General features: G+C 48.0%; 2 protein-coding genes across 3 annotated transcripts in view; one reads left to right on the plus strand and one right to left on the minus strand.

Moving 5' to 3' along the window:
* LOC149332371 (uncharacterized) overlaps positions 1 to 19,742 on the plus strand; it is a 73,148-nt gene extending 53,406 nt beyond the window's left edge. Inside the window, exons 4-17 of the mRNA XM_089557280.1 lie at positions 3,526 to 3,588; positions 4,347 to 4,485; positions 5,368 to 5,505; positions 5,623 to 5,699; positions 6,514 to 7,905; positions 8,036 to 8,107; positions 8,225 to 8,346; positions 8,874 to 9,016; positions 11,777 to 11,880; positions 12,361 to 12,460; positions 14,209 to 14,290; positions 16,661 to 16,775; positions 17,587 to 17,715; positions 19,355 to 19,742. Of these exons, the coding sequence (XP_089413406.1) occupies positions 3,526 to 3,588; positions 4,347 to 4,485; positions 5,368 to 5,505; positions 5,623 to 5,699; positions 6,514 to 7,905; positions 8,036 to 8,107; positions 8,225 to 8,346; positions 8,874 to 9,016; positions 11,777 to 11,880; positions 12,361 to 12,460; positions 14,209 to 14,290; positions 16,661 to 16,775; positions 17,587 to 17,715; positions 19,355 to 19,618 (2,940 nt within the window). The 3' untranslated portion in view covers positions 19,619 to 19,742. The remainder of the gene's footprint in view (positions 1 to 3,525; positions 3,589 to 4,346; positions 4,486 to 5,367; positions 5,506 to 5,622; positions 5,700 to 6,513; positions 7,906 to 8,035; positions 8,108 to 8,224; positions 8,347 to 8,873; positions 9,017 to 11,776; positions 11,881 to 12,360; positions 12,461 to 14,208; positions 14,291 to 16,660; positions 16,776 to 17,586; positions 17,716 to 19,354) is intronic.
* A 1,914-nt stretch (positions 19,743 to 21,656) lies between these two features.
* The window catches only part of dpp (decapentaplegic morphogen), a 30,410-nt gene continuing 24,367 nt past the window's right edge, over positions 21,657 to 27,699 (minus strand). For both annotated transcript variants that reach the window (XM_089557281.1, XM_089557282.1), the window contains exon 2: positions 21,657 to 23,859. In XM_089557281.1, coding sequence (XP_089413407.1) covers positions 22,712 to 23,818 — 1,107 coding nt within the window. In that variant the 5' untranslated portion in view covers positions 23,819 to 23,859 and the 3' untranslated portion in view covers positions 21,657 to 22,711. The remainder of the gene's footprint in view (positions 23,860 to 27,699) is intronic.

Consider the following 27,699-nt stretch of genomic DNA (forward strand, 5'->3'; position numbering starts at 1 on the left):
TACTCGTTTTCGAAAGCGATGACTGCATGCTCGCACTTCTGCTGACTTTCTCCACAATCATTCACGTCACCAACAGTGTAAAGGTAAAATGTGCCTTGCAGGTTTTAGAAATGCTTCGTCAGCTCTTTGATTTTGCAGCAGGTGTGCCTGTTCCTGTTAGCTCTACTTCCTTTAATTTCATTCTTTTTTTCTTTCCCCCTATCCCGCTGTAACTAAGCTCATTCACTGCCTTTTCCTGCACGCCGCAGTGACACTCCAGTGTGGTATTTCCTGCCCGCCTGCTGTTGCAGTTGTGCTCGAGCTGCGGGGCTCTAGCTTCAGCTCCAGGAAAGAGAACGAATCTGGTTTCATTTCTTTTATTAACTTTTGCTATCCATCCCTGAAGCACACACGCGCACAACTCTGCTTTGATAGAGCGCACAGAAACAGCCAGGCTTATTGGAAAGTCTGCTGTGCAGGTGGCTGAATTGCACCATTCTGCATCGCTAGTTGGTTGGCTCGGAAAAATTCAGAAATGAAAAGAAAGCACCGAGTCTCCTCCCACCCCTCCTTTTTTTTTTCTGCCCCGCTCTTTCTCTTTCCTCTCTGGCTGCCAGCACATAGGGCAGAAAGCGCGGCGAGCAACCTGACACATGACAGAGGATAGACGAGAGGTGGGGGGCGGGGAGGGAATAGAAAAAAAGAGAAAATAATGAGCGTAGAGCGCCGGTTCAAAAATGTCGAGCAACCTGTACTCTAGATGCGGCGGCTTTCCCTTTCTCTCACACGCACTCACAGAATGCTGCAGCGTGCATGCTTCCTCCCCTCCCCGCAACGAAGGCTCCGCCTCCACGTCTGTGTCCTCTAGCCGACCTCAACCAGAGTTGAAGCGGCATGGGAGGAGAGTCTGACTTCTCACTCTTTGTTGTTTTGCTTTACATTGATGAGAAAAGGGCACTTTGGGTGGTTAGTCTGGTTCGCGAATGTGGTCTTTCATTCTTTTTTACATTCAGCCCTTTTATTTTAACTGTTCGACTGCAGAATCTACGCTTCCTCTGCGAAATGAACTTGGTTTCAGCTGAACTTGCTTGATCCGACTCATGCCTGCACCAGTCTGTGTGCTTGCGAAAGGTAAATGTGCAGACCATGCTTGGAGGACAGCATTAAAAGAGCTGACCCATTGCCGCTTTCGAATAACTGTTGCTGAGCTGCCTTGTTATAGCCGTTCACTTGGACACAGTTCTTTCGTATTGGTGGAGTTAGCAGAAACAGTTTTTGTTGTGAAGCCAGAGTTTCAGCAGTTGCTTCTTTCAGGAACAGTGCTTTATGGGAATGAAGGAAGTTGCATGTTAACTTTACATTTTTTAAAGAGACACATAGTCTGCCTGCAAACCACTGCAGATACCAAAATGTCTGTCTGGAGAGGTTTCGCTGTGAATGCCAGGTTACATGCAGGCTTGATATCTTTCGGCTACCTTTTTCCACTAGCTGACCGTTAATAACTCTACGATTGGAGCTAAGTGCCAGGTACAAAGCTGAATGTTTTGCTATTAATAGCTGCTGGTAGAGCTTTGGCCAGTGTTCAAAATGGGATGATTTTCACACAATCCGTTTTTCTGTGTAACAACAGGAGGTGAAAGAAGCACCGGCTCTACCTTTCGTTGTACTTAAAAAAGCCCAATTTTCAGTCCTTTGTTCAAAGTTAATCGTTCTTTAATCAAGCACAGGATCCCCAAAGATCAGCTCACTTCTACTGAATGAACCTTTACGCCAGTGCAGGCCGCATTATTTCATAGAGGTGACAGCAAGAAGCCAGCCTGGCTGGCAACAGTTTAGCCTGTGCCGCTTGGGAGCACGATGGCGGCAGGTGTTCTGCCTGCCTCGCGAGCTGAGCAGCTGGGGAGGTGGGGGGGGGGAGCAGCCAGCGAGAGAAACAAACGTGGTGGCACCCTGGGGAGCAGCCGCATTCGGGCGGAACGGAGGAGGCCCACTCTGCCATGCTTGAATGGACAGATGTCGTTGTCAGTGCAGGCCCAGGGGGAGTGGGCGAGGAGGAGGCAGCCTCTTCCTCTCATTGTCACCTTTTCACCTCTGGGTGCCCCGCGTGCTGCGCATGCAGTGGCCGTGTCTTTGTTTCCTGGCCGGTCCGTTTGACGTGTCCTGTCGAAACGAGGGGCACCCCCGAAAGGCTTAGCGACATGCTGGAGTTTGCGTTGCCCAGCTGGCTGGCCGGTCGGTCTGCTCTCAGACACTGACTTTTTTTTTTGTCTTTATTACCAAGGTTTCCACTGTGGCACCGTAGAGAAAGAGCAGAGTTCCCTGAAGCACTGTTATCTAGGTTGATATTTATCGTTCCATTACATTCGCCGCCGTCGTCGGTGTGCTTTCATTGTTCTTGACTGCTTGATAGGCATTCTGTTTATCTGACACTTCATGTGCACTACAAAGACAAGTGCGGCACTCGAAATAGGGTCATGTAGGCAAACAAAAGTTTCGTTGAAACTCGTGTACTCCAGAGGTTACAGACAGGTCGGGTATCTTTGCTGGTCTTGTCTTCTGGGAATGTGGGGGAGGATTTCATTGTTTTGAACTGGCTTCTCTAGGGTGGGCCGCCTGGTGGGGGTGTGGATCGCAGCAGATAGGAGCGTTTTGCTGTGAGAACCTGAGCTTCAGTAACATGTCGCCATGCCTTTGCAGTGTTTGAGATTGGAAAAAGGTGGCGTCCGACGCACAGAAAACGCTGGCTGCAATTGTTCATAGTTACTGCTTAAATCGAGACACACCAGCCCTTGATGGCAGTGATCGCCAGCAGTTCCTTGTCTCACTGCTGTTTCATCTCGCGGCAACATCTGGACCAAGGAGGACAGCAGTTGCGACATTGAATGTCTCTGAATTGGGCCGTTGGCTGTGACAGGTGTTCCGCGGAGAGAAGGGAGAGGCTGAAAATGGAAGGTCTGCGCATGTTTGCTGAGCACTCCTGAAGCGAGGCAGCCACTTGCATTGGCCTTATCAGGGGAACACTTTCCCTTGTGGGGTCATGCCGACGACGTAGGCAGTATCAGAGGCGATAGGGCTTGGCTAATCTTGCCGTTTGGGCAGCACAAGTCTGTCTTCTCTTTGATGAGGGTGGAGGGGGGAACCCTCTCTCCTTTTCCCCCGCTGCCATTACCGTTGGAGGGCGCACCAAACCCCGGGCAGGCTTCGGCTCGTTCTGTCCTGAGGGTGTGCGTGCTTGCTGTGTCCTGCCTTTGTTCAAGGTGTGTTAAACGAGCTTTCTTTCACGGTTAGAAGAGGTGTTGTTTGAGCGCAAATATTCTAGCACAGAGATCTTAGGCGGAGACCGCTGGCTTCACCAAGAGTGCTTTTCTTCTTTTTTTTTTCTCTGAGGGGGCTAGCATTTTTTTCGACCTTGATAAACTGGGGTGAGAAAATGAGGAAAATGTCGTAATGTATAGGGTTGCCTCATTTCGGAATGGCGAAGCTCTTAGTGGAGGTAAATCACTGATGCACCTTTTTTTCCTTCTCTTTCTCTCACCCTCTCTCTAGGCTAACCATGAAGATGGACAGGAACTTTCCCTCCTTTTGGAGCAACAAAGGGAGCGCATTCAGGTATGCCATACTATGGTTGCTTTGAAGTGCTTGCTGCTGTGTGGCTGAGCTTCTCCATGAGAGTCTGTTTCACGCAGTTAAGTGCCGAATTTGTCAGGTTGGCGTCCATATTTTTTTTTTAGAACTGCTTTAAGGATATCGGAATAAAAAGTTTCTTTATGGGGAGACCTCAGTACGATGAGCCTTCATGAAGTGATTATCCTTGTATTTACCTTTTTATAATAACTTTTTGTGTACAGTGTTGTGTTTGTTCTTAACCTGTAGCTGGTATAGCTAGCCTTCTTGTGAGCATACTTCTGTGAGGACATTTATGCACACACGAGATGTCGATAAATTATGAATGCATTTTGGCAAAAAATTTTAATGCTATTGTTTTTTGGGCAAACAACCTGGAATTAAACACATGCAGCCTATAGGCTATGAACGCATTATTGTCGAAAAAACTTAATTCCATTGCTTTCTTTGCAAACAACCTGGAATAAAAATATGCAGTCTAGCTCTGGGTTTAGGAATTGCTGAGCGCAGTTTCAGGTTTCAAGCAGCATGCTTCGGATGCAAAGAAATCAAATTCCTTTAATAAACTCGCATTCCATAAACTTTTGGCGGCAGGTGTACGTTGATGCTAACATGGTGTAGGATTGCACTTACATGCAGTAAGAGGCAGGTGTACGTTGATGCTAACATGGTGTAGGATTGCACTTCTTACGTGCAGTAAGAGGAAATAGATTTTTTCTCCATGCACTTGCCTGTCTATGCAGGAGCTTGAAAAGGCGCTCTCCGAAGCTGCCATTCAGCGGCAGGAAGAAGTGGCCACACTGCAGAGTCATCATGCTCGGCAGCTTGCTGAGGCACGGCTTCAGCAGCAGCAGCAGCAGCAACAGCAGATTGTGGCGGCAGGTACGTTTTACAAGCCCCCATTTCTCGCATGTGGCCTATCGACTTGTGCAGACCTGCTCTGTGCTCTTGACCAGTGGACCAGTGCCACCAATTCGTGTTTTCATTGTATTCTTTGTCACAGAGCACACCAATAGCTTGAGTAATATCACGTCAGAGTGTGCCAAAGCAATCGTGATCACGAGGTGAGCTTTGAGGAGCATGACTAAGAGTTGAAGTAAACAACCCTTCTTGCATCTTTCTCCCAGTAGAAAGTGCCGCTGAAAAAGGAAGTTGTGGTTACACTTGGGCACCTCAGCTCATATATAGCTAGCATGTTGTGTACTGTTGGGGATTGCTTTTGACATGTGTAATACCCAATCTTCATTGGAAATTTATTTCCAGCATTGAGCTTTAGAGCTGTTAATAACCTAGAGGGAACACACTGAATAGGAATGGAGCTCACATGTTAAAACACTATTTAGCTCTATCCTGCACATTTTTGTCACACATGTTTGTATATTTTGAGCACTACACCTATTGTGGGGGCTCATAAATGTGGGGGCTCATAAATGTGGGGCTACATGCTGCAGTGCATGAGACCACTGTTTAGTATCTGCCAGGCAGTAGACACACTGTTATGGGGCAAAGCACACTAACAAGCAAACCATGTGATTTCTTACAAGGGTCTCTTTGGTGTAAAAACCATAATTAATTTTTTGTTAATCAAGAGATTGTGCTCTTTCTTTACGATTTGATACTATTATGTGTTGGGGCTTATTTGCTTACTGGCATCCTGGTATTTTATTGAAAAGTGAATGTGACATAAAAATTGCCATGTTTGGGTACACTTACAGCTGATTTGCTACAAGCAAACTGATTATGGGCTTTTAAACCTGTTTTTAGGAGCTGAAGCATCGCCACTACAGCAAACATCTAATGCAGAACGACAAGCATCTGGCCCAGATGCTGTCGCAGAGCCGTTGGTGTTGCAGAAGAGAAGCAAGCTAAAAGATGATGGCTGCCAGACTGACCCTGTGCATGGTACGTAGTGTTGCGTGGGAGAGGTTTCTGTTTGTTGACAAGGTCTTCAGGCCTTTACTTTGAGCCATTGGGGTGCACCTTTCCATTGGGCACATTTTCTCTGCCTTCTATTTCCAGATAGCACAGTCGATGCCTTGCTTGAAGAAAAGCAGCAGTTGGAAGCAAGCCTTGTGGAACTGGACCAACAGAACCAGGCAAGCTCCTCTTAAATGCCTGGCTTAATAAGTTCACAGCACTTCTTTGGAGGAGCATCTAATGTTATTATACATAATTTTGCTTATTTCATCTCTTATTTGTTAATTTGTAATATGGCAGATGCCCCTCAGAAGGAAGCCCTTCAACCATTGTCATCAACCTATTGTCATGATGTACCAGTCAACCACCTTGCTCCTTCCACGGCCATGGGCGTCCGGAAGGGGGGGCAAGGGGGGGCGGTTGCCCCCCCTTGGAATTACGGATATTATTTATGCCCTAGTAGAAAACAACTACAAACCTACCGCTTCCCCCATCCCCAGACATCGGGTGCACCCCCCTGGAAAAAGTTCTGCGGACGCCCTTGTCCACGGCTGCTAACAGGCGCATGCTTGCAGGTGTAAGGCAGGTGACTGTGATTTTATGGCAGTAGGCTGATGCCATTGGTTTGAAGGTTTCCTCTGAGGGGCATATGCCACTTTGTTCTTGAGCTGTAGGTGACTGTATTGCAGTAAAGATGTCCTTTAGTTACAGAACGGTTTGAGGGCCCTTCATTTGTTGGCAGTTTAATAATGAATGATATGTCGAAATCAAAATTTCTGTGGCACCAAAGCATAAGGAGAAAAGCTGAGAACTTAAATACTATCTAGATTTCCTATTCTTTGTAAGTTTTTAAAAAGCTTCTGGTCCTTAGAAGTTTTCAGTGGACCCAAGCTTTTCTGAGAGCCTACTATTACTGCTTCTTTAGTAGTCTTGTCCTAAAATATTACACTCGAAGAACTGCATTGACACTCATTTAACAAATCTTTATTACAGGAGGCCATCGCTAAACTTCTCGCCTTAAAAATGAAACTTGAGGCAGAAAACCGCCAACAAGGCCAAGAGCTGCAGAGGCTACAGAAGCTCTGTGAAAGTAGTCAGAAAACGACTTTGTGTCAAGCCTTGCAGACTGACTATGTACCACTTAACAATGCAGCAACAGAGACAGAAACTTGGAGCGAATCTGTTCCAGTGTCTTCAGTCACTGTACAGACTGAAATTGTGCAAGAACCCTCTCATAGTCTCTCAGTTTGTGAGTCGGAATCTAGACCTGGAGAAGATGCTCACTGTGCGATCAAGGAAAGCTGCGAAGATACTAACTTAAGGGAAAGCCTCGAGGAGGCACGAGAGAAGTGCATCCAGCTTGAACGCGAGCTTGCCAGCCGCAGTGCCCGCGAGGGGGAGTTGGAAAAGAAGATGCAGGAGTTGACAGCCAGTGCAAAGGTGGCCGCCTCCAACAACAGCTTTGGCGAGCGTCAGGAAGGAGACGGAGCCGCAGCCCAGGACACGCCCACGGCACTCACGGTCAACCTGGAAGAGCGTCTCCGCAGCCTGCAGGCAGACAAGGACCGCATCCTGTCCGTGATGAATGAGAAGTCACGGGAGAGCAGCTCGCTCAAGGCAGAGGTGCATCGGCTTCTCGGCGTCGTGGCCCAAGAGCGGCAGGCCGTCGCGAAACTGCGGCGTGAAAAGGAGCAACAGGTGGCATCTGCCGGAGCCCGAGAAAGCGAAGACGCGGAGCTGACGCGGCAGGCCCTTCGCAACCTGTCACAGCTTGTGCGAGATCGCGAGCTCGAAGTGGAGGCGGAGAAGCAGAAGAACAGCACCCTGCTTCAGCTTCTACGGCAGTGCTCACCCGTTGATGGGGAGCAGCTCAAAGAGCTGCTCGAAGAGCGCGAGTCGCTCGCGCAGCGTGCTGCCCTTGCGGATGAGGAGCAGAGCCGTCTCAAGGTAGCGCTGCAGCAGAAGGAAGGGGAGCTGAGTGACCTGCGGGCGGAGGTGGATCGGCTGACGCTGGACCTGGGCCTGGTTCGCTTGGAGAGTGACTCTGCAAAGCAGAAAGTGGAGGAAAAGGCAAGCGCACTCGCAGCAGTGCGGGAGGAAGCCCTGGCTCTGAGGCAGCGCATAGCAGAGCTGGAGATCCGTGTGCAGGAGCTGCAAGACCAGAGGGACCAGCTCGTCCAACAGCAGAATGAGAGGAAGCAGTTGCAAGATGGGGAAGAGAGCACGGCTGACAGCGGCTTTCAGAAGTCCCATTCTAGAAGCAGTTCAAGTTCCACGCAGCCAGAGACCCCATCAACACAGAAGGACCTGAATGGCATGGGCGTACTGGCTTCCAGTTCCTTGGTTCAACACTGGCAGATGCAAGCTGAGAAGTATCAAAACCAGGTGAGTTGAACATCTTATTTTTTGGGGGTAGGGGGAGGAGTTGACCATCAATTTGCCTAGTGTATGAAGTTGCAGTTCATACTTTTCTTTTTTGAGTCCTCACTTTATTTTTTTATTCCCACCTGGACAGGTTCAAGAGCTCCAACTGAAAGAGGCCAAGTTGAACAAGGAGCTTGAACGGCTTCGAACCCACCTGATTCAGGTACCTTCAGGGCCTTTTGCGGGACTCTCCTGTTCTCATTACGGTGTCGTTCTTACATGACTCGGCTTTCTGTGGAATCACATTGAGCTCGTCTGATGTTGTTGTTGTTCTACGCAGATGGAAGAAAGCTATACTCAGGAGGCACTCCAGGCCGAATCCCGGGAGGAGAGTCTTCGGGCCCGTTTGATGAAACTGGAGGAATGGGCGCGTGTCTCGGAGTCTGCTGCGCACAATGCCACGTGAGTGCCCTGTGCTGTACTTCTGGCCCCTTAGAGTATTATTGATGTTTTTGAGGCGAGCACTGCATGCCTTTTGATCCGTCAGTAGCCTTATAAAGCCTTGTCTTAACCACTCATGTTTTCGGGAGGTGAAACAGCAACTGTGGTTCATGTATTTTTTCACAACATTCAGTTCTTCCAATTTTTCCCTTCAAATTGTCTCCTGTGCGGTTTCGGGTTTGTCTAAGCTAGCCTTAGTTCAAGAGTTGCTGATAGGCCAAGAATTTTTTGTTACGGTGTCATGGTATCGTATAACATTTTACTGGAGAACAGACCTGTAGGAGCGTAGGTTGTACCATATGTGCTCCTTCGTGGTGTTGTTGCCTGTCAAAGAAATTTGTTAAATAAGCCTTTTCAGGTAGGTCTAGAGCTCCGCTGTGAACAAGTTTCTCTGTTCGCCCAGGCTCTTTGTTACGAGTTACACATTTGTGTTCGGGAAAGGCCGAGTGCACAGCTGAATTCTGTACTTTCCTTGGTGTGTTTTTCAGGGAGCAGGCGAACCAGCAAGTTGGCAGCCTGGCACAGCAGTTGGCCTTGGCCCAGTCACAACAGTCGGCCCTTGCCGAAGAGCTGCGCCACAGCAAGGCTTCACTTGCCAACCTACAGTCGGTCCTGGACCACTTCCAGACAGGTAACCTTTCGAAGAAGTGATTATCTGCCATCTTCGTATAGGACACACACACCTCACACATAATTTTCTACTGACACAACAAGACAAGCCCAAATGTGAATTATGCGAAGAAGAGCTAACCGTTAACCATGTTTAATTTTTCTCAGAAAACTCAAAACGCTAAGGAAAAAGCACTTGTATAGGAGGTATTCACTGAGGCCGCGCTACCAGACGGCGCGAGCGTCGTCGCGGCAGGCGCGCCATGTTTGCGGTCGTTTCAGGCCAGCTCGCGCAGTGTCACGGTGCGCCGTGAGGTACCCGGCCTGAACTGTTAGTGATCCGTAACATATTTGTACGTTGTTGAATACGTCAGCGACCACTAATCTTTGTGGAGCGCGTATTGTGCATGAAGTTTGCAGCAGAATTCATCTGCGCCGTGATATAACCGAGCTGCCTCAACTCGGCAGCAAAACTGGCTGGCTGCGCTGCACGCAAGAACGTACACGACTTGCAGCTTTTAATATCAGTTGATAATTGTCAGCTAGTCATGCAGGGCACATCGTGGATAAACAGCACGATTAATTACTGAAATTCCAGAACTGCCACCGCAGAAATTGATAATTCAAGCGCCTAGCTGTAGTCCGCGAACTGCTGACGCTTCTCAGACGTACGGTCTTTCAGCAGAAAGGCAAAGCGTCATAGCTGCCTTATTTACCCCACAGAACGGCCAAACAAATACTGCCATGCGCTCGCAGCACGAATGGCAGACACAGCGAGAATGTTTTGCAGTTTTGATTGTAGCTACGTAGCGCTGCTTCGTATGCACAAGACCGTTTTCGCAGCAACGCAGTGTGCAGCCATTCCGCTAGATTCAGTTGTAACACGTCACTTTCAGCAGGTAGAGATGACAAGTTAAGCTACAGCTAAGTGAACAGACCCTTGGAATTACTCACCTCTTCAAAAACGGCACTTCGGCCGTCGGCACTTCGCCGTCGGCACCGTGGACGTCGGCACCCACAGCACGGCTCTTGGACTCACCCGCTTGTCAAGTAATTGCACCCTCTCATAGGTTTATATCCTTTAATTCCTTGGCCTGCCAGCAAACTTAAGCCGTGCACAAGGTGGGCCTCGATACCGGTGAATTCAACACGCGGCAGCAGTCTTGTATACGTCGCACACCATGCCGGTGCCTCCGCATTCCTACCGGGGGTCGACCTTTTCACAAAGTAGAACCTTCTGAGCGTGCCCGCTCTTTTCTGCTTCGCACAGTTCACGGAATATTCACTCAGTCACGCGGCGGCACGGGTCGGACAGAAATTACTTGCGGCGAGACGCGAAATACGCTCACATTTCACCCATCACCAGCTATTCAAACGCTGCGACTGGCTGCGGCGGCCGCGCGCGCGACCACCAACTTGGCGAATGCCGCGCCGGCCGCTAGCGCCCCTTGCGGATGACGTCATGTGAATACCTCCTATAGCTCTGACGTGAAGGTGCTTTTGTTGACTTTTCACATGTTTTTAAGTTTTTAATGAGAGCAGGGGCTTTAAACAAATTGTAGATGTGGTAATATATAGTAATTTGTAAGAACAAAAATACTTTTTTTAACCACACCTTAGCCAATTTCTCATTTCCGAGAAGAAGGCTGAGGTCTATATTCGATTGGTTGGGAGCCCCGACATCCTTGTGCGGGCAAGGGTGCTTGCAGAGGTTACCCGACATTCTCTAAAGCTTTCTACTAGTGGCCATTTGCAAAACGTTTTTCCTTTGCCATCACTGGGTAGTAAAACCACGTTTCAGGCCACTTACACCACCGATCACTTTTCACATTTTTATAAAGATCTGCAGACACCTTTTCTACACCTGGTGTTTGGCGCATGATGGCCTCAGCTGCCTATGTGCCATTAAACACAACACACTCCAGACAGGTGACAGTGTTCCTGTTCTTGTTCACCCTGCCTGATGTGCTTGCACATTTCTATCATATTTGTCCCAAGCATGACGACTGTGTGTGATGTGTTCGGGTCTCAGACATATCTGCTTCTGTGACAGAAGAATCTTGTCAGGTCTCGATAAGCCACGTCACTTACGTGACGTCAGTCATTCTTTCTCCATTCAAGACAGAATGTGTGTAGTCTTAACAGTTTGGGCAGTTCCCTTGTCTCAGTTTCTTATTCTTTGTGTGTTCCCTCTGAAGTGGCATTTCGGGAGTGTTCTCTGATTTTTTAAGCCCAGCATCATTTAGGTGCAGCAGTTTTTCAAAACTGCACTAGAATACCAAAAAAAAAAAAAAATATGTGGAAAAATGACCTTTCACTTATTTTGGCCTAAAATTGTTTTGCACATGGCTTGTATAGTCTGTTTAGTGCAGCTGAATGTGAAAACCTCAGGGCATGTTTGATATATTCTTATTCAGTGGCTTCTCTTATTTACCACCTGTATATCACCCCGGCATGCATATTTTACTTGGAGTGTGCTGCATTTGTAATAAGTTCATCGTGGGAACTGTGTGTTACCTATATTTTGTAGAGCAGAATGTTGAGCCAGTTGGTGTAGCGACATATTCAAGAAAACTTTGCTATCATACGCTGGCGCCCTTTCTGCTTTTTAAGGCGATGTATAGTTTCCGAAAAATACAGTTGCAAGTTTGCGCTCGTGTGTGTGTACGTGTTTCTCCCCTCCGTCTTGTGTTATTCTGCGCAAAGTTTTCTTGAATATGTTACCTATATCTTGATCTACCCCTGGGCTAATCGACACTGCCTTGCCTCTTGGTGTATGCAGAAAAGGACAGGGAGATTCAGCTGCTCCGCTCTTCATACGAGTCTCAGCTGTCCATGGAGAGGGAGAAGTCTCAGCAGCTTGTAGCTCTGGTCACTCAAAAACAGGTGTGTTCCCACGCAAATCTTTTTGGAGAAGTGGCGTTGCTGGTTTTAGGAGCACAGAGGCCTTTGCAGATTTGTGCTTTCATCTGCTTCCTGGCAATGCAGAGAAAAGCTGTAGAGATTTGGCATTTGCAAGGATGCATGCCACTCGGAGCTGGAAAATAACATACCCCACGAAATGCCAAGTGCACTAGACTTGATAGCAGGCAAGCAGTACTGTTTTGCACGCAAGGAACTCTGAAACTGAGAAGGAAGGTAGATGAATTGCAGCTTCAATTTTGCATAACGCAAGCCTTATGGTAACCTTTTCAGCGGCATAACCCAGGGGTATTTGACATTCTATGTTACAGCCCGGCATTCTAGTTATGAGTGTATGTTTTCTGTTTCAAGACTTGTTTGGGAGACTTGCTTGATTGTTGACATATGCTGTCCCTGCATTGGCACTGTGAATCATGGAGGCATTCACCATTGGTCAATGTGTAGGAGCAACTAGAAGGAAGCAGAGATGCCCTCGAAGCTGCTGAGCGGCTGAGCCAACAGCTGGATCGACGAGAAGAAATGATAGCGGCACTGAAGCAGCAGAGTGAGTCCGCTTGCTTTGTCTTGGCATGCATTTCTTTGTCTCTCTCTCCTTTTTTTTTTTTCCCCTTCCACTTCTCGTTGTTCCTTTTGCACTGATGGCTCAAGCACGGATTCAGCACCCCCCTGGCACACCCCCAACCCCCCACCCCCAGCCCAGGCACCCTGTGGGGAGTGCTGGTGATGAGTTGGCGACGGAGGTCTTTGCACGGCGACTGCCCGGGGAGAGACGCCTTCTGCACCGGCGCCTTGCCGAGGCCTAATCTCATTTGGTATCTCTGGGGAGATGAGGGACGCCCGGGGAACCAGATGAGATGCTGTCTCGGGGAGGCCCACCCATGCATGGCGCACACTCGCACAACACCGCACGTCTTCTTCACGTTTCGGTTTCTTTTTTTTTCCCCCTCACTGTTCACCGTAGTGTTGCTGTCTCTCCAGCCTGTCTCCTCAACTTCGGGACCTTCACTGTTGTTGGCACTAGTCTGGTGGTTTTGTTCCTCTCGTCTCCTGGGTCGCCTGGTCTGCAGTTCGTGCCACGGGTTGAGATGTCTTGCACTCTGACCTTTGAAGGCTTGAACCTTGATTCTGTAGACAGTGCCTGTTGGTTTGGGTGAGGTGGATCCCACACTGTTCACTTTGGAATGCATGACCTCAGGATGCTTGGTTTGTCAGTTTAGCTAGTTGCATGAGTTTTGCATGTTTTGTGTTTGATCGTGAAACTTGACTGTACTTTTGTGTGCTGTGTGCATTTTGTGTTGACTGTTATGTTTGTCACTGATGCATGTATGAAGCAGTTTGACTCATTCCCAAGAGCAGCTTGGAAATGCTAAGACTAATGAGCAAGTAAATTGACGTTATGAATACCACGTATGGTAAGGCTGTCTTGTAAATACGGTTCAAAACATTAAATGAAATGTTGAAGAATGTAAGTTCTACACTGCAGTGATGTTATGTAGCAAGGATTTTGAGTTTGGAGGTAGGATGCCGATTGCAATTTTTGCTCTTTGAAGTAGCTTCCTTTTAATTGAGTTGACATTAATAAAATCAGTTCTGCAGAAACATGCAGTAAATTAAGTCTGTTAGTGTCTCGTGCTGGTAGTTAATAAGTTAGTGAAACGGCAACTGCACCTACCTTATGCGCACTCTAACTTTTCTATGTTTAACTATCTTGTTACATTCACCTGTTTTGTTTCTAGCAGGTTACTTATTAGACACCCAAAGTTTTTTTCCACTGAGGCAGCTTTGAAGTCTCAAATAAAGTTCCATAGCATGACAGAATATGCCAGAGCTCTTCGAAGCGTTGTGACTTGTCACACTAACTGCTGTAGTTGATGTGTCTTTGGTGCTCGATGAGTGCCATTGTCTGGCGCATGCTTGTCGCTGCCGCCGCAAGAGCATGAAGCATGGCATTGCCTGGGAAGTGCCCGTCGTTGTCGTCATCCCGAAGAGGAGCTTGGCAACCCTGGCTGGGCCTGGGCCTGAGTATTACATCAGGTACTGGTCTGACAAGTAGGCACCAGTACCTGTGTGATATTCACTCCCCCGCCCCAGACGCTGCATCGTTCTCCGCCTCTCCCGTGCACGGACTCTTGCGTGTGCGCCTGCGCCGCTCGCTAAAAGCTTGCGTGCAACACCAGTGCTTCGTGTGGTTGTCGCATGACACGTGACTAGGAACCATGTGATCTGCTTTCCCACATGGCAGATGGTGCCCTAGCTGTAGGGTGGAGCCAACAGTGTCTTTGTCATTTGCAGTTGCAGATAAGGAGGCTGAGGTGGAAAGGATACGACAGGAGGTGTATCACGTCCGCAGCACAACGGAAGGAAAAGTAGACAAGTAGGTATTCCTACTCAAAGGCGCATGTCTTGCTGAGTGTTTCGTTTCTGATTAGTTCGCCTCAGCTCTTTAACAAGGCTGGTAGCTGGCACTCTCGATCAGCTTACATAGCCTGATGTCAGATATTCATATTTTTGGGATATAAAGTAGAACCTCGTTGATACGTTTAAAAAAAAAATGTGGGAAAAAATGTATTATCTGGGAAAACATACAATCTAAACCGCCTAATTTTGAAAAATGTAGCTGTCGAATGAGGTACAAAGGCATTTATTGACAATTTCATAAAAATGATGGTTAGCATTTCTTGGCACAGGGTCTGAATAGCTCTTTTTCTAGTGCTCGTGGAAGTCAGTCCTTGTTTTGCGCGGAAGGAAGTTCATAGCGCAGCAATTCCTTTGACGGTAGTTGTGAAAGTTCACCGGAGGCTCTCTCTCGCTCGTCATTTTTGGATGCTTCGCCCCTTCGTACCGATGCACTATGGGCCGACAGACGCAGTGTTCTTGCACCTCACGTTGCGTTCACCAGTCCCGGCCCGCTCTTACGTAAGCCCATCATCGCATTTATCCAAACGATTTACCACTTGTTCATAGGCACCGCGAAGAAGCCACAGCGCATCGTTGTTTTTCTTTTCTGGTGCTTCTCTTTTTCACTTGGGCACTGCAGAGAAGCCACCATTGCGGGTATTTGGCATTCCAGTTCTCCATGTTGCCTGTGTCCAGGTTCGGCCCACTTGTGTTTATGTGCGGCTGGTCGCTAAACGTGTTATAGCATGATGAGAATTTGTCGAAATTTTTTTAGCGCAGTATCTGGGAAGTTGTGTTTTCAGGGAACATATTAGTTGAGAGAAAAATAGCGTCATTCTATGGGACATTTTTAGTGCCAGTCATATTAAACACCTGAACAGGGAAATTGCATGAACCAGGAACGTATCAGCGAAGCTTTGCTGTGTATGCTGAATTTTGTGTGTGCCATTAAAACAGTCCCAAGTCTCTTTGTTAGATCCGTAATGCATGTAGTGTATTGAATTTGTTTCATTTTCCATATTAAGGCGGAAGCCTTTAATGCCTCATTGTTGTGAGCAGGAGTTGTCGACAGAAATGTCACGCTTTTCAATTGGTCGAAACGGCCGTGACGTCACAGTGCACGAATTTCAAACGGGACCAATTGTACTTTGGCTACTAACCATGCAACCAATTAAAGGGATTGTATAGTGATGCTCCGAGTAAGTGGGAATGAGTTTAGTTAACTGCTTAATTACCCAATTAGCTTAATTAACCTTTCTAGTCAGGCCAGATAAATAAATAAAACCGAGTAGGGAATTGGTCGAGTTCGGGAATCGAACCCCAGTCTCCGGAGTGCGAGAGGAGCATGCTAACCACTCCGCCATGCCAGCTCCATGGTTTGGAATGAACAAAGGCACGTCTAGTGAATAGTCTAGTGAATAGGGTGTCTTCATTCATTCCCATCTTCCTCCCTTCCTGTTACAGTGAGGTTCAGGTGTCCACCGAGGTATGCAAAACAGATACATTTCCGTTCCTCAAAAACCAGTTTACTAATGAGAGCGAGGCGTAGAACCAAATGGGCAATAGCGTTCTATGGACTCCCTGGCAGTGTTGCCAGACACTGTCGCGTTTCACTCTTATAGGCGAAGCTTAACATCTTAACAACACACATCAGTGACACAGGCAGCAACACCACACTTAAGGCTTTCGCCTTACCGCACTTTAGGTCAACACAGTGCCCCCCCTGAATTTTTTTGTTAAAATGAAGCATGTCTCATCCCTTGACCACAGTTTGTCTGCCCTGCAGCAGGCATGTTTTTGAGAACCTGTGCTTTTTAATCACTAACTGGTACAAACAGAGACCTCGATTTTTTTTATGCGCGACATGAGCTGAGACTTCGCAGGTAGTCTGTTTCTTTTTTTTGTCTTCCGTAAACTATGAGGGGAGCATGCACGGTGCAATGAGTGCTGAAATCTGCAGGTATTCTGCGTATCATTGCTTATGATTGTCAAGATAAGAAGCTCAATTAGTCATGCGCAATGGCGCTCTTTGTCCAAAGCTGCCCTTGCAGCATAAAAATTCATCATCAGCATCTTTAGTCATGTGCTCGACCATCCAAGCTGTTGTCATGGATTACTTCGGAGCACAACACGGGGGAAATGGAATAAAAAGGCTGATGGGACAAGAGGTAAATGCTCATCTCGTCTACCTTTCGGTGTTGTACCATGAGACAACTCGCCCCAAAGCAAACAGTGCTGACATTTTTTTCGTAGTAGAACTTTTTGGTGCTACACTGTTTTCAGGTGCGAAAGATTAAGGAAATGTTGCATTTTCATATGTGTCGTGCCTTTTTTTTTGTGTGTGCAGGCAAATAATGAAGAGCTTAGTGCTGGGTTACTTTAGCAGCCCGCAAGGTCAACGTCCCGAAGTGGTTCGACTGCTGGCGCGTGTGCTGGACTTTAGCCGGGAAGAAATGGACAAGGCAAGTTACATCAGTTTGCTCGGTTTTTGCACCAGCAGATTATCCTGTGTTTTGGTGCTGTTGGTAAGGCCACAGAATTGAGTGAGTGATACCTTATACTGATATAAGGATACATTCCTTACATGTGCTAGATACTTTTCAAAAAAGAAAAAAAAAAGATCATAATAGTCTTAGCCTCTAGTGCATTGTAATACTCGCTGCCACGCAATACAATCTTTTGAAGTAAAAGCATTTGCAGGTCTGCCCTTTCACAGAGTTGATTATTTTCTTGCCCTATTTTGGTATTGTAGGTAAAGAAAACGACAAATTTGTTTTGGAAATGCATCTGTGTTACGATGGTCTTTGTTGCCTTGTACTATCGTGGCAAGAATAATACGGAGTGCGGTAGGAAAAACTGAGTGTTGTTTGACATTTACACAAGCTAGGAGCACTTGTGTGGTTACGTGTAAACACAGCAGACCTTCCTACTACTACTACGCTACACGAACTGTATGCCAGTGTGTGCACATCCTGCAGAATGGCACTTTCAGATGCATTAATTTGTGATGCCAAAATCTATGCCTTTCACAGTTCTGTAGTTTAACTTGGATCATTTCGTTTGTTTTCAAACTTCTGGCTATTATATGGATATTGCTTGCTTGCACGGAAGCATAGTAGTGATGTGTAAAGCTTGTGAAGAAGCATTCTCTCGCCTTTCCTGAAAAGCCCTAGTACTGCTTTCATAATGTCACTTTGATCATGGTGCTGCCTTGCGCTTTACATACAGACTTGCACTGGCAGTCTTGATGATTTCGCGATGGCTCTTTCGCAGGCTGGTATCAGCCTGAGTCCTCAAGATGGCAGGGTCCACATTGGCTGGATCTCTGGCTTCTTTCGGAAGTCCATCGGATCAAGTGAATCCTCCAGCACTGGTGCCATAGCCAGGCCACTTCATCACCAGGTCAGGAAATAGTTGCTTATGCTAATCTACCTGTAGCTGAGCAGACATTCAAGTGTCACTATAACCACTACCATTACTGTCATGCCAATGCCTTATTTGCCTTCATGAGGCACGTCCATTCACGAGAAGATTTGCAGGGAAACAAATTGTGAGGTGCCATACTAAAAAGCATGGCAGATCACAAGGCATTGCAAGCAGGGATAATTACAATGGGGGCCACAAAATGCTTGCTGAATACCAGCTGAAAAGTTTGGTCCTGTTGGCATACTGCACTGCATTCACTACAGTGTTCAAAGATGGCACTTTTGGTTCCTGGCATGGTGGCACACTGTGCTTTTATTATGCTCTGATCTCTCGCTAGAAAAAACATGGCAGACATCACACAGGGAAGAGAGCACTTTTTCTGAACAAAGGAGATTTGTCATGTACAGGTGTGGACAAAAGTAAATGGAGCTTGCTGTTGTCTTCTGACATTTTTTATGTGTTGCCTAATTGAAACTGATGGCAGTGCTATGTGCAAGGTGATGGTAAAAGCTAGTGTGCTTTCTCACTGACAAATAATGGTTATGTCCGATAGGGAAAGCATGGTTGCAGCTAGAACGGAATAGCATGCTCTATATTTATTAATGTCCACACCTGTAAGTTTCTGGTCACATGGTGGCTTGCTACATTTTAGTCAGCTCACAGTTTGACTGTACAATATTAAAAATTGTGTGACGAAAACCAGTTTCAGTGGTGTCAAATGCAGTCCTTAAGTGTATATTTCATGCAGAACATAATGCACTTCAAGCTGTGCACTCCGGTACAGCTTGATTGCCAGTCTCTCTTCTTAGCATTTATCTCGTGTGCACAGTCTAGCTTTATTTCAGTACCTTGCATTTCACTGTGGCTCAGTTCACTGTGTTCCCCAAGTTGAAACGGATCTGGAAAACCTGTGCACCAGGCGGCTTTTTTGGGTGATAACGGGATTTTATGTTCACAGTGTAATTAAGTACTACTTTGAACCATTTTTGTTTTCTCAGTCTACTGTCAGGTTGTCATTTGTTTGGATAAATGCATTAAGTAGTGAATGGATCATCTCAGCAGTCTCAAATTTGAGGACTGGCATTTAAACAAATATTGTGCATCTGTGCTTCGCATGTACTATCAGCGTCAAATGAAATGCGAACAAGCCAATTGAAACGCGAACAGCACAACTCGCAGATATTATACTAGGGAGGCAACATACAAGAGCAGTTGATTTTCCCATCGAAGCCGAAAAGACTGCTCTTCTGAAATGTTAATAGGCCACGCCTGTATTTCACCTCCAGCCTCAAATATGCTTGACGTTTTGTGCTCACGTTTCAAGTGTTTTGTTCGCGTTTTATTTGACGCTGATAGTACTGTAGCTTTGATAGGGTGACATCATGCGAGCATGTCTCATTAGAAAGAGTACTGCCGTGTTAATGCTTACCTCTTGAACTTCCAACTTGTTTAACCCCATTTGAAAGAATGTAATTAACAAGTATGTGTAAGTAATTTACAATAATTCGTGGGTGCCTAAACTAACTGGCAATGTTACCACAGTGTGCTTTTCTATAGCCAGTGTAGTGATGTGAATGGCCTAATTCACTTTTATGTTTGCGCTTTTCTTGCGCAGTCCTTTTCGGCACTTTTTGTGAAGTTCCTGCAAGAGGAATCCGAGCCCCAGCAACAGGTCCGCCTGCCTGTGGAGGCCATGGCCTTGGGAACAGTGTCGCGGCTGCCAGCCATCAAAGCAGCGGCCCCCAAGCCAGATCCAACTCCGCACCTTTTGCTGCAGCCAATTTCAGAGTCTCTGCCAACACTGGCTCCAGTGACTGTGGTTCCGGAAGACTCCAAAGGCACCTCCTCCACCGCATTCCTCCAGGAAATGCTGAGCTGAATCGGGAGAAAGTGGCTTTCCTTGCTGCGCACACACTCAGTTTTGAAAACTAGGGGCTCTCTCTCTCTGCCCACGGCAGAGCACTAGAAGGACTCGTTTTTTTAGAATACATGTTATTTTTGTACGTTGTGTCAGCTGACTTTCAATTACATTGATGTCCGTTGCTCGTCACTATAGCCATGCCCTGCCAACAGTGGGTGGGTGATGTACACTTGGCAACAGAAGTTTCCAGATCATGGGGATCACAAAAATATCTGTTTTCTCATAGCGCAGGTGTTCAAGCCTGAAAATAAAATGCTTACTGTGATTTTCTCAAACCAAAGTTCGCACTGCACAACTTATTATTAGGTTGGTCTAGTGAGATACATCTTAAAGGGCAACTGCAGCACTTTTTTGAGAATTTCGCGATATTGAAAGATTCAAATCTATATAGGCTGTAGGTAAAGCATGCCAAGTGTTTTTGCGCTAGCATTTAAAATAGTGACGTAATCGACGATTGAATTTGGCGCTTCTTCTCAGTGAACCGGAGGAGTGCAGGAAAACTCCGCGTGACGTCACGGAAGGTATGATTTCAAATTACCACTGTCGTCAGCCACACTCTGCCGTGACTAGTTAGACGCTGCGAAACAACTCTAGACAGGGTTCGCCTTCAGTGGCGTTGGTTTTTTTTTCTTCAAAGCAGGCCTTTGTGCGTTGGAAATGTACCGATACCTTCGATGACGTCATCATGCGCCCCCCACTTGGCACTGTGCGCCGCGGAGAAGCTTGAAGGGCGTCCGGATTTTAATCAGCGATTACTTCACTATTTCAAGTGCTAGCCCAAAAAGACTTTGCATGCTTTACCTGCAAGTTTCAAACATTCGACCCTCTCAAGCTCGTTGATTTCTGAAACCTATTCAGTTTCCCTTTAAGAGCAAAGTGGCATATGCCCCTCAAAGAAGGCTTTTCAGCCAACGACGTCGACCTGTCGTCATGACGTCGACCTGTCGTCACGACGTTGACCTGTCGTCATGACGTCGCAGCTAATACCATACCATGCCTGTGTGGAATGGATCAGTAGAGATGTCATGACAGTTGGTCAATGCCAATTGCCTGGAAGGCCTCTTTTGAGGGAAATGAACCTCTTTGTTCTTGAGTTATATCCAACTATAATGAGATTGCCTTTTAGTATGAATAGCTGAGTGTCATTTCCGTATGTTCAATGCAAACAATGACCAGGCAGTCCAGCTTTGGGCACTATTTAGAATGCACCCTGTGTGGTCGTGATTCTCGTTTGGGGAGGTGACATGGTACAGCTATAGCACTGTTGATACATCACTCCAAAGGCAGATGGAGAAAAGCATGGAATTTTAAGGCAAGTATGTTCTTGATCTGTATGGGCCTGGGAATAGGGTAAGGTATACTAGTTATTTAACAGCACAGATAGCGACATGCTCCTTACAATATCATATGCTGTGAGCGTTGAAGCAGTTGCGCACATGACAATGTTAAAGACGTACCTGCCTCAGATTTTGTCGAGCATGGGAGACTATACATTGTAATTTCTGTCTTATTTTCTCTGCTGGCATAATTCGCAAGGTCGTTGCCAGGTGGCAGAACCATTCTGCCGGCACACTTGAAATCCATCAAGTTCAATGTTTTTAGGGGAGTAAGGTGTTAATAAGGGAGCAATTACTCCTTAGCATACACCCAAGAAAGGCTATACGATTACAAAAAAAAACTATATAGTTTTATAGTTTTCCTTTGTAGCACTCAAGTGGATGCTAATGAGTAATTACTCCCTTATTAAAGTAGTGCTGCATTTCAAATTACCAACCGGTTGTATACTTACTCTTTTCTGTTTCTTTTCTACCTTTATCTCAACCAGTTTTCAGCACAATTTCAAAAACACTTTTTACAATAGCATACACCCAAGAAAGGCTATACGATTAAAAAAAAACTATATAGTTTTCCTTTGTAGCACTCAAGTGGATGCTAATGAGTAATTACCCCCTTATTAAAGTATTGCTGTATTTCAAATAACCAACTGGTTGTATACTTACTCTTTTCTGTCTGTTTTATTCTTTTATCTCAGCCAGTTTTCAGCACAATTTCAAAAACAGTTTTTACAAGACACGTATATGCACAGCTATACAAATCGTATTGTGTTCATACTGGTTTACACACGTGTGTGCTGTCACATAATAGTCCTTGAGATTCTTGAGTAGCACGATGAGCTATGCATTTCAGTGTATGGTAAAAAAAAAGACAAAAATACAGCCCACCAGTTCCAGCGGTACCCACCAACCAGTTCTTTGCTGTCTACAGAGAAATAAAAACAAAGACATGGCACAGCTGAGCAGGCAACTATCGTCACTTCTAAAATTCATACTAATGGTCGGTGTGCATTAGCGCTCCGGGAAAGGTTGTTCCTTAAAAAAGAAAAAGTTGTTTGGCCAAAAAAAGGCATGTATATGACGTCACCGAGGCCTCCCATGTTTACAACTACTTCAGCAAAAGCTGGTTACAGCTGTAGGGTTCAATGACAGAGGCACAATAAAAATTCCTGCACTGTCTTGTCAACTAGGGTGGCATAACAAAGAAGGCATGCGTGAGGAAGATCAGCCTAGCAAGCGTCACTCTTCTGCACCAAGCAACCACAGCAGACCTAGATATGTCGTAATACAGTAAAGTTTGCACTGAATACTGTCATCGGGACATTAAGGCAAACAAGCGAACTGCAGCCGTCGACTGGGCTCTCACGTTCACACTTCAGGCTTTTTGTGCGACACGATTGTTTTCGCTTCTGGTCCCTGAAGACACTTTTAAGTAGCAACGACATTTGCTTGGTCCCCCAGACTGTCTACACTGGGAACAATGAGGTCGACTAGGTTTCCGTGTCTCTGTGGCCCGTGCCGACTCTTCATGGGTCTTGGAGCTCATAGCGACGTTTCCATTGTTCAGTCCTCCGAGGTGCTTTTCACGGGGTACGCATTTGGAAGCTATCACGTTGCACCATGTTCGTAAGTGTGCTCTTTGAGATTCAGTTTGCGAATGCCACGAGGAGGGGGTGGTTTGAAAGAGGGCAGAGTCACACGCGCGCACCGGGAACAATCACCTGCACCCACAGCCCTCGACCACCATGTCCTGATAGTTCTTGAGCACCACTCGCTCGAACGCGTCCACATAGAGCAGCGACACGGGCGACAGGTCAGTGGGCACGCAGCACGCTCCGGGCACCTTGCTGGCGCGCATCGAGTTCACCAGCGACTGCACGATCGCGTGGTTGGTGCTGTTCAGGTGGTCCGGCATCGGGAACGGACACGTGCCGTGGCAGTAGTACGCCTCGTAGCTGGGTGGCGCCACGATCCAGTCGTTCCACCCCACGTGGCTGAACTCGATGCGCAGCGAGTGCCGGCGACACGCGTCGCGCCCCTGCTTGCCCTGCGGCTGCTTGCGGCGTCGCGCGGCTCGCCGGACTCGCTTGGGGGCCGCCTTGCCGTCGGCCGAATACGTCAGCAGCACGGGCCGCCGCGGAGCCCAGTAGCGCTCGCTGTGGCGCTCCCGTCGCAGGAGCACCCGACTGGCGTTGGACACGCCTGTCCTGGCGTCGACGACCTGAACGTAGAGCCCGTGGTTGGGCTCTCCGGCCAGCCAGCGGCGTACGGCCGGCATCACGTCTAGGGCCAGCCAGCCCTTCTTGCGGGACAACGCTCGCGTGTCCAGGAGCCGCAGGTGCGCCTCGCCCAGTTTCTTGGTGGCCGGCCGCAGGACCTCGTAGACGCGCACCACTTCCACGGGTGTCGGGGCGTCCGGGCACTCGGACCGCTCGCTGTCGGCTGGCAGTCGGAAGAGCCGCAGTTCAGCGCCCAGCAGGTTCTCCTCCGGGTCCTCGGTAACGTTGAAGCGGAAACGGGCGCCTCCGGTCTGGGCTTCGCGGTCTGGGCCTCGGTCCCAGGGCGTGTGGCTGCGCACGGTGTCCGCGGCACCTCCGGTCGTCAGGAAGGCCCCCTCGGTGTCCTGCCATCGGTTGAACAGCTTGGCCATGTGGTCGGGCACCACGGGCATCTTGGAGCCGGCGGCCCTGTGAGGGGCCGATTCAAGCCCCAGGGCCTGCAGGAGTCGCGCCTTGGCCAGCTCCAAAGAAGGGTCCACACTGGCTCCGGAATGGGGCAGCAGGGCCGCTCGGAGCAGCAGCAGGATGCACGCTGTACGGGCCATAGTAGCTGTTGCTGCGAGCTCGGCCAGGGTACCTGTATCAGCTGCGAGAGGAAAAAGGAGCTGCCTGGGTCACCTTGCAACTTCCTAAGGAGGAAGAGGGAGGTGAAGCGCGATATTGGACGCTTTCGCGAGAGGTGGAATGCGTCCGTTCAGATTACGCGGGAAAGGCGAGCGCGAAAGCTTTCGACGCAAAAGACACGGTCGAGCGACCCTCCGTACCGCGATATACGTGCGGTTGCGGAGAAGAAAAAAAAGCCTCCTCCGATGGAATGCGATTGCAACGTCTACCGGAAGAAAGAACAAACTAGATAGAAAAACAGCTTGGAAAGGCCTCGACGACGTGGAGGAGTCGCGTTTCGCCAAGAAGACAAGGACGGCGGCGTCGGCAGGAAAAAGAAAACACTTCTTACTACGAGTGGAGGCTTGCGTCGGGGTACTGACGAGGAGGACCCAAGGCTGAACGTGCGGTGCAGCCCTTGGGCCAGTTGGTGCGTCTTGAAAGTGTAACAAAAGGGGGTAGCAGCGGACATAGAAGACGCGTACACAAGAAAAGAGACGGGCGCTGGACTACTGTTACAATTTCGAGGCTGAACATGTTGAACCGTTGCGCGGAAGGACGGGACCCTACACTGTAAACAAAAATATACCCAAAAGGGAGTAAAAATGGTGGCGGCCACCCTTTTTACTCCATTTGTGAAAAGATTTACTCCATGAGTGGGGAGTAAAAAGGTGGACTGGCCTCCATTTTACTCCCATGAGGGAATAATGGAGTAAACATGAGGATTTACCTCATTTACTCCAGTCTAGGAAGAGAGTTAACTGTTCCAAATACTCCAACAGTGCCGAAATGGAGTAAAAAAGCACCATTTTGTGCAATCCGCCCCGCCACCTAACGTCTCGTCTGCTTCTGGTCAGTTGTCTGATAATGGCGGCGAGTGAATACGGCTTGGTTACCATCGTCGCTGGATCTCTGCTCACTTCTGCTCCTTCATGAGCGCCTGCCGCGGTACAAGATATCGACTTGTCGCCGTTTTCCGTTACAGTATGTTACGTAATTTAATTGCTCCTGTGAAGCCTCCAGCGCTCTAACGATACCTGACTTTCCTCTGTTTGTGTCGCCACTCCGTTACAGCCTCCGCTTAGGCCTAATTCTCACAGGCTTTTTTCAGTGTGGTTCTCGCAGTGTGTTGCAGCAGATTATGTGTTGCATGAACATGGAACTGTGATAGAGCATAGTGTCAACGCTGAGCTCTTGATTGAGCTCATGATGCCACATTTTTCCTCAGCGATGTTTAAAATCCAAGCCGTTATGAAGTGAATATGAAAGCAAACACTGCAATTCCAAACTACCATCAGGTGTATTTTCATCTTTTCTGCTCTGGTTTTGGGTCAAATATAGCGTGGTGCATGACCGTGAAAACTACCCAGCGTCTCCTTTTCAGTTTTGAACTACTGATTATAATGTTACATCCCTTTATCCACGAACACGGCCAACCAGATGAGCTCGTACAGCAAAAGGAGACGACAAGCAGACGACTTCTGCCGCGTAACCCGCCGCTGGGCTAGCAGACTACGGAAAGAATGAGTGACGCGGGGTCTAGGGCAGCGCAGTTTCCCAAGTTGGGTTGCCGGCGGCCCGCAGAGCTACTGCCCGTTTCCGCCGCTGTCACTGCTGTAAGAGTGAGCCTGAATGAGGATAAATAAACATGACGCCATTTTTGGGCTCCATTTCTGTTGGTAGTAAAAAGTTTACTCCCTTTTCACTCCAAACTAACTCCCTTTATACCCCAAAATAACTCCCATACATATGGAGTAAAAAAAACTCCTTTTGGGTGTGCGTTAGAGGACAAGCCATTTACTCCCTTTTGGGTGTTTTTTTGCTAACAGTGTAGTCGCCGCGCTGCGTCGCGTGGGACGAAAAACGGCTGCAGTTCAGCAAGGTAAGTTGTTGGGCAAGTTGGTACATTGTAGCGTAAAGAGGGGTTGCGCAAAAGGGACACTCACACTAAAGTAGACGGGACAAGGGCAAACGAGATTGCGCTTGTCCCGTCTTCTTTCATGTGATTGTCGCTTTTGCACAACCTATCTTTACGCTAAAAACAGGCGGCCGCCTCTACGATTTCAGTGTTGCTAGAAACGCGTGATTCTATATTCTCTGTAAAATGTAAAATTGGCAGCACTACACAAAAGGTGGAAGAAAAAGAGAAACCCGTGCCCTCGCACCACGAGTCGGTCCCAAGCTGGCCGCTCAGCTCCTAGGATGCACAACAACGAGCACACCACAGTCGGATACAACTCAAGAACGAAGCTGCTTTTCCCCCCGTCAAAGGGCCCCCCTCCCAGCAAATGGCGCCTGTCGATTCTCAGCCGGCTAGCGTGTGACGATGCAGCGATTGGCAGATTAAAGGGAATACTCCCATCCATGCATTTTCACGCTAGTATAATCATGAGAGTCGGCCAACGCCATTAGCTGGAGGGGGGCCCTTTGTCGGGGAAAAGCCGCTTCATTCTTGAATTGCATCCGACTACAGCAGCGCGTGGGGATTGTTTACGTCAGGTCTGTGACATAAACTGGGCAAACACCGACCTTTAAAAATGATTTCTCTCCCTTTCCATGACACGATGTGTAGAACAGGCCGTGAGCCGATTTCTCTCTCCCTTTATTTCCCTCTCCACCTGTGCTCAAATTGCACATCATCATCAGCCAGGCTACGCCCACTAGAAGGCAAAGGCCTCTCCCATGTCTCTCAAATTAACCCTGTCCTTCGCCAGCTGCGTCCACCGAGATACCCGGCGCGTTTACGCACCGCCGGCTCCCTCCCTAACCCTAGCCCAGGCCTCCCAGTGGCGCCGACTCCAGACCCGTACTGCTCCCTATCCTATTCTTCTTCATGCCCGCTACCCCGATCAGTTCCTTTCCTCCTGTAAGCTCTGCGGGAAACCGGGAGACTTTATTCACACCCTCCATCCCCAACCACGGCGGAGTAATACTGGGAGACTCTCCTGGCCAGCTCCGCTGCTGCTGACCAGCGCCGGATAATTACCGACACCTTGAAGCGGATAGCCCTCCAAGGACTGCCCTTTGCCCTTTAAGGGTAACCCCCTAAGGATTGCCTCGTGCCACGTAAGGGGAGGCAGGGTTTGCCCCCTCTGCATTGCTCGGCAATAAATGTTTCCATCACCACCACCGTGTCCTCGCGAACTCCTTAATCTCATCCGCCCGCCTAACTCAAAAACGAAGTGGCTTTTTCCAGTCAAAAAATGGCGTCGGGCGATTCTCATGAGCCTGCTACCGTGACAATGCAGCGAGTGGCAGATGAAAGGGAATAGCCCGCTCCCTGTATTGTCACGCTAGCATGTTCATGGGAATCGGCCGTCGCTATTGGCTGGAAGTGGATCCTCCGTCGGGAAGAGCCGCTTCTTTCTTGAGTTTTATCCGACTATAGAGACCTTCCTTCGATGAAGACAGGCTTTAAGCACTGCCTATAGACAGTTTTAGTGTAACCTCCTAGGCCACTAAAACTGCTGGAGCGGAATCGACAGGCGGTTTGTACGAGCTCGCAAAGAACGTAACTGTTGACAAGAACGACGAAGAAATAAAACAGACTTCATTCTGAATATCTTGGGCGCGCGAATCCGCAGCGTGTTCAGTTTTCTGACTAAAACTATTTGCCACTTGTGATTCGACTGTAACATCGGCCGCAGTAAACGGTAATAAAGTTATTGCCACAGCAGTTAATTGTGGTTGAAGAGAAAAATCACAGAGGAAGCGCGTATTAGAGATACCCTTACTGTAATTATGCGGGCTGTAGAGAACAGCGAACCTTGTAACATCCCTGAGCGATGAAAACACGTTGGTGAATAAGTAACAAAGAATGGAA

This window comes from Amblyomma mixtum, chromosome 8 (genome assembly GCF_055824585.1).
Source record: "Amblyomma mixtum isolate Tamu chromosome 8, ASM5582458v1, whole genome shotgun sequence".
In the NCBI taxonomy this organism is placed as follows: Eukaryota; Metazoa; Arthropoda; class Arachnida; order Ixodida; family Ixodidae; genus Amblyomma; species Amblyomma mixtum.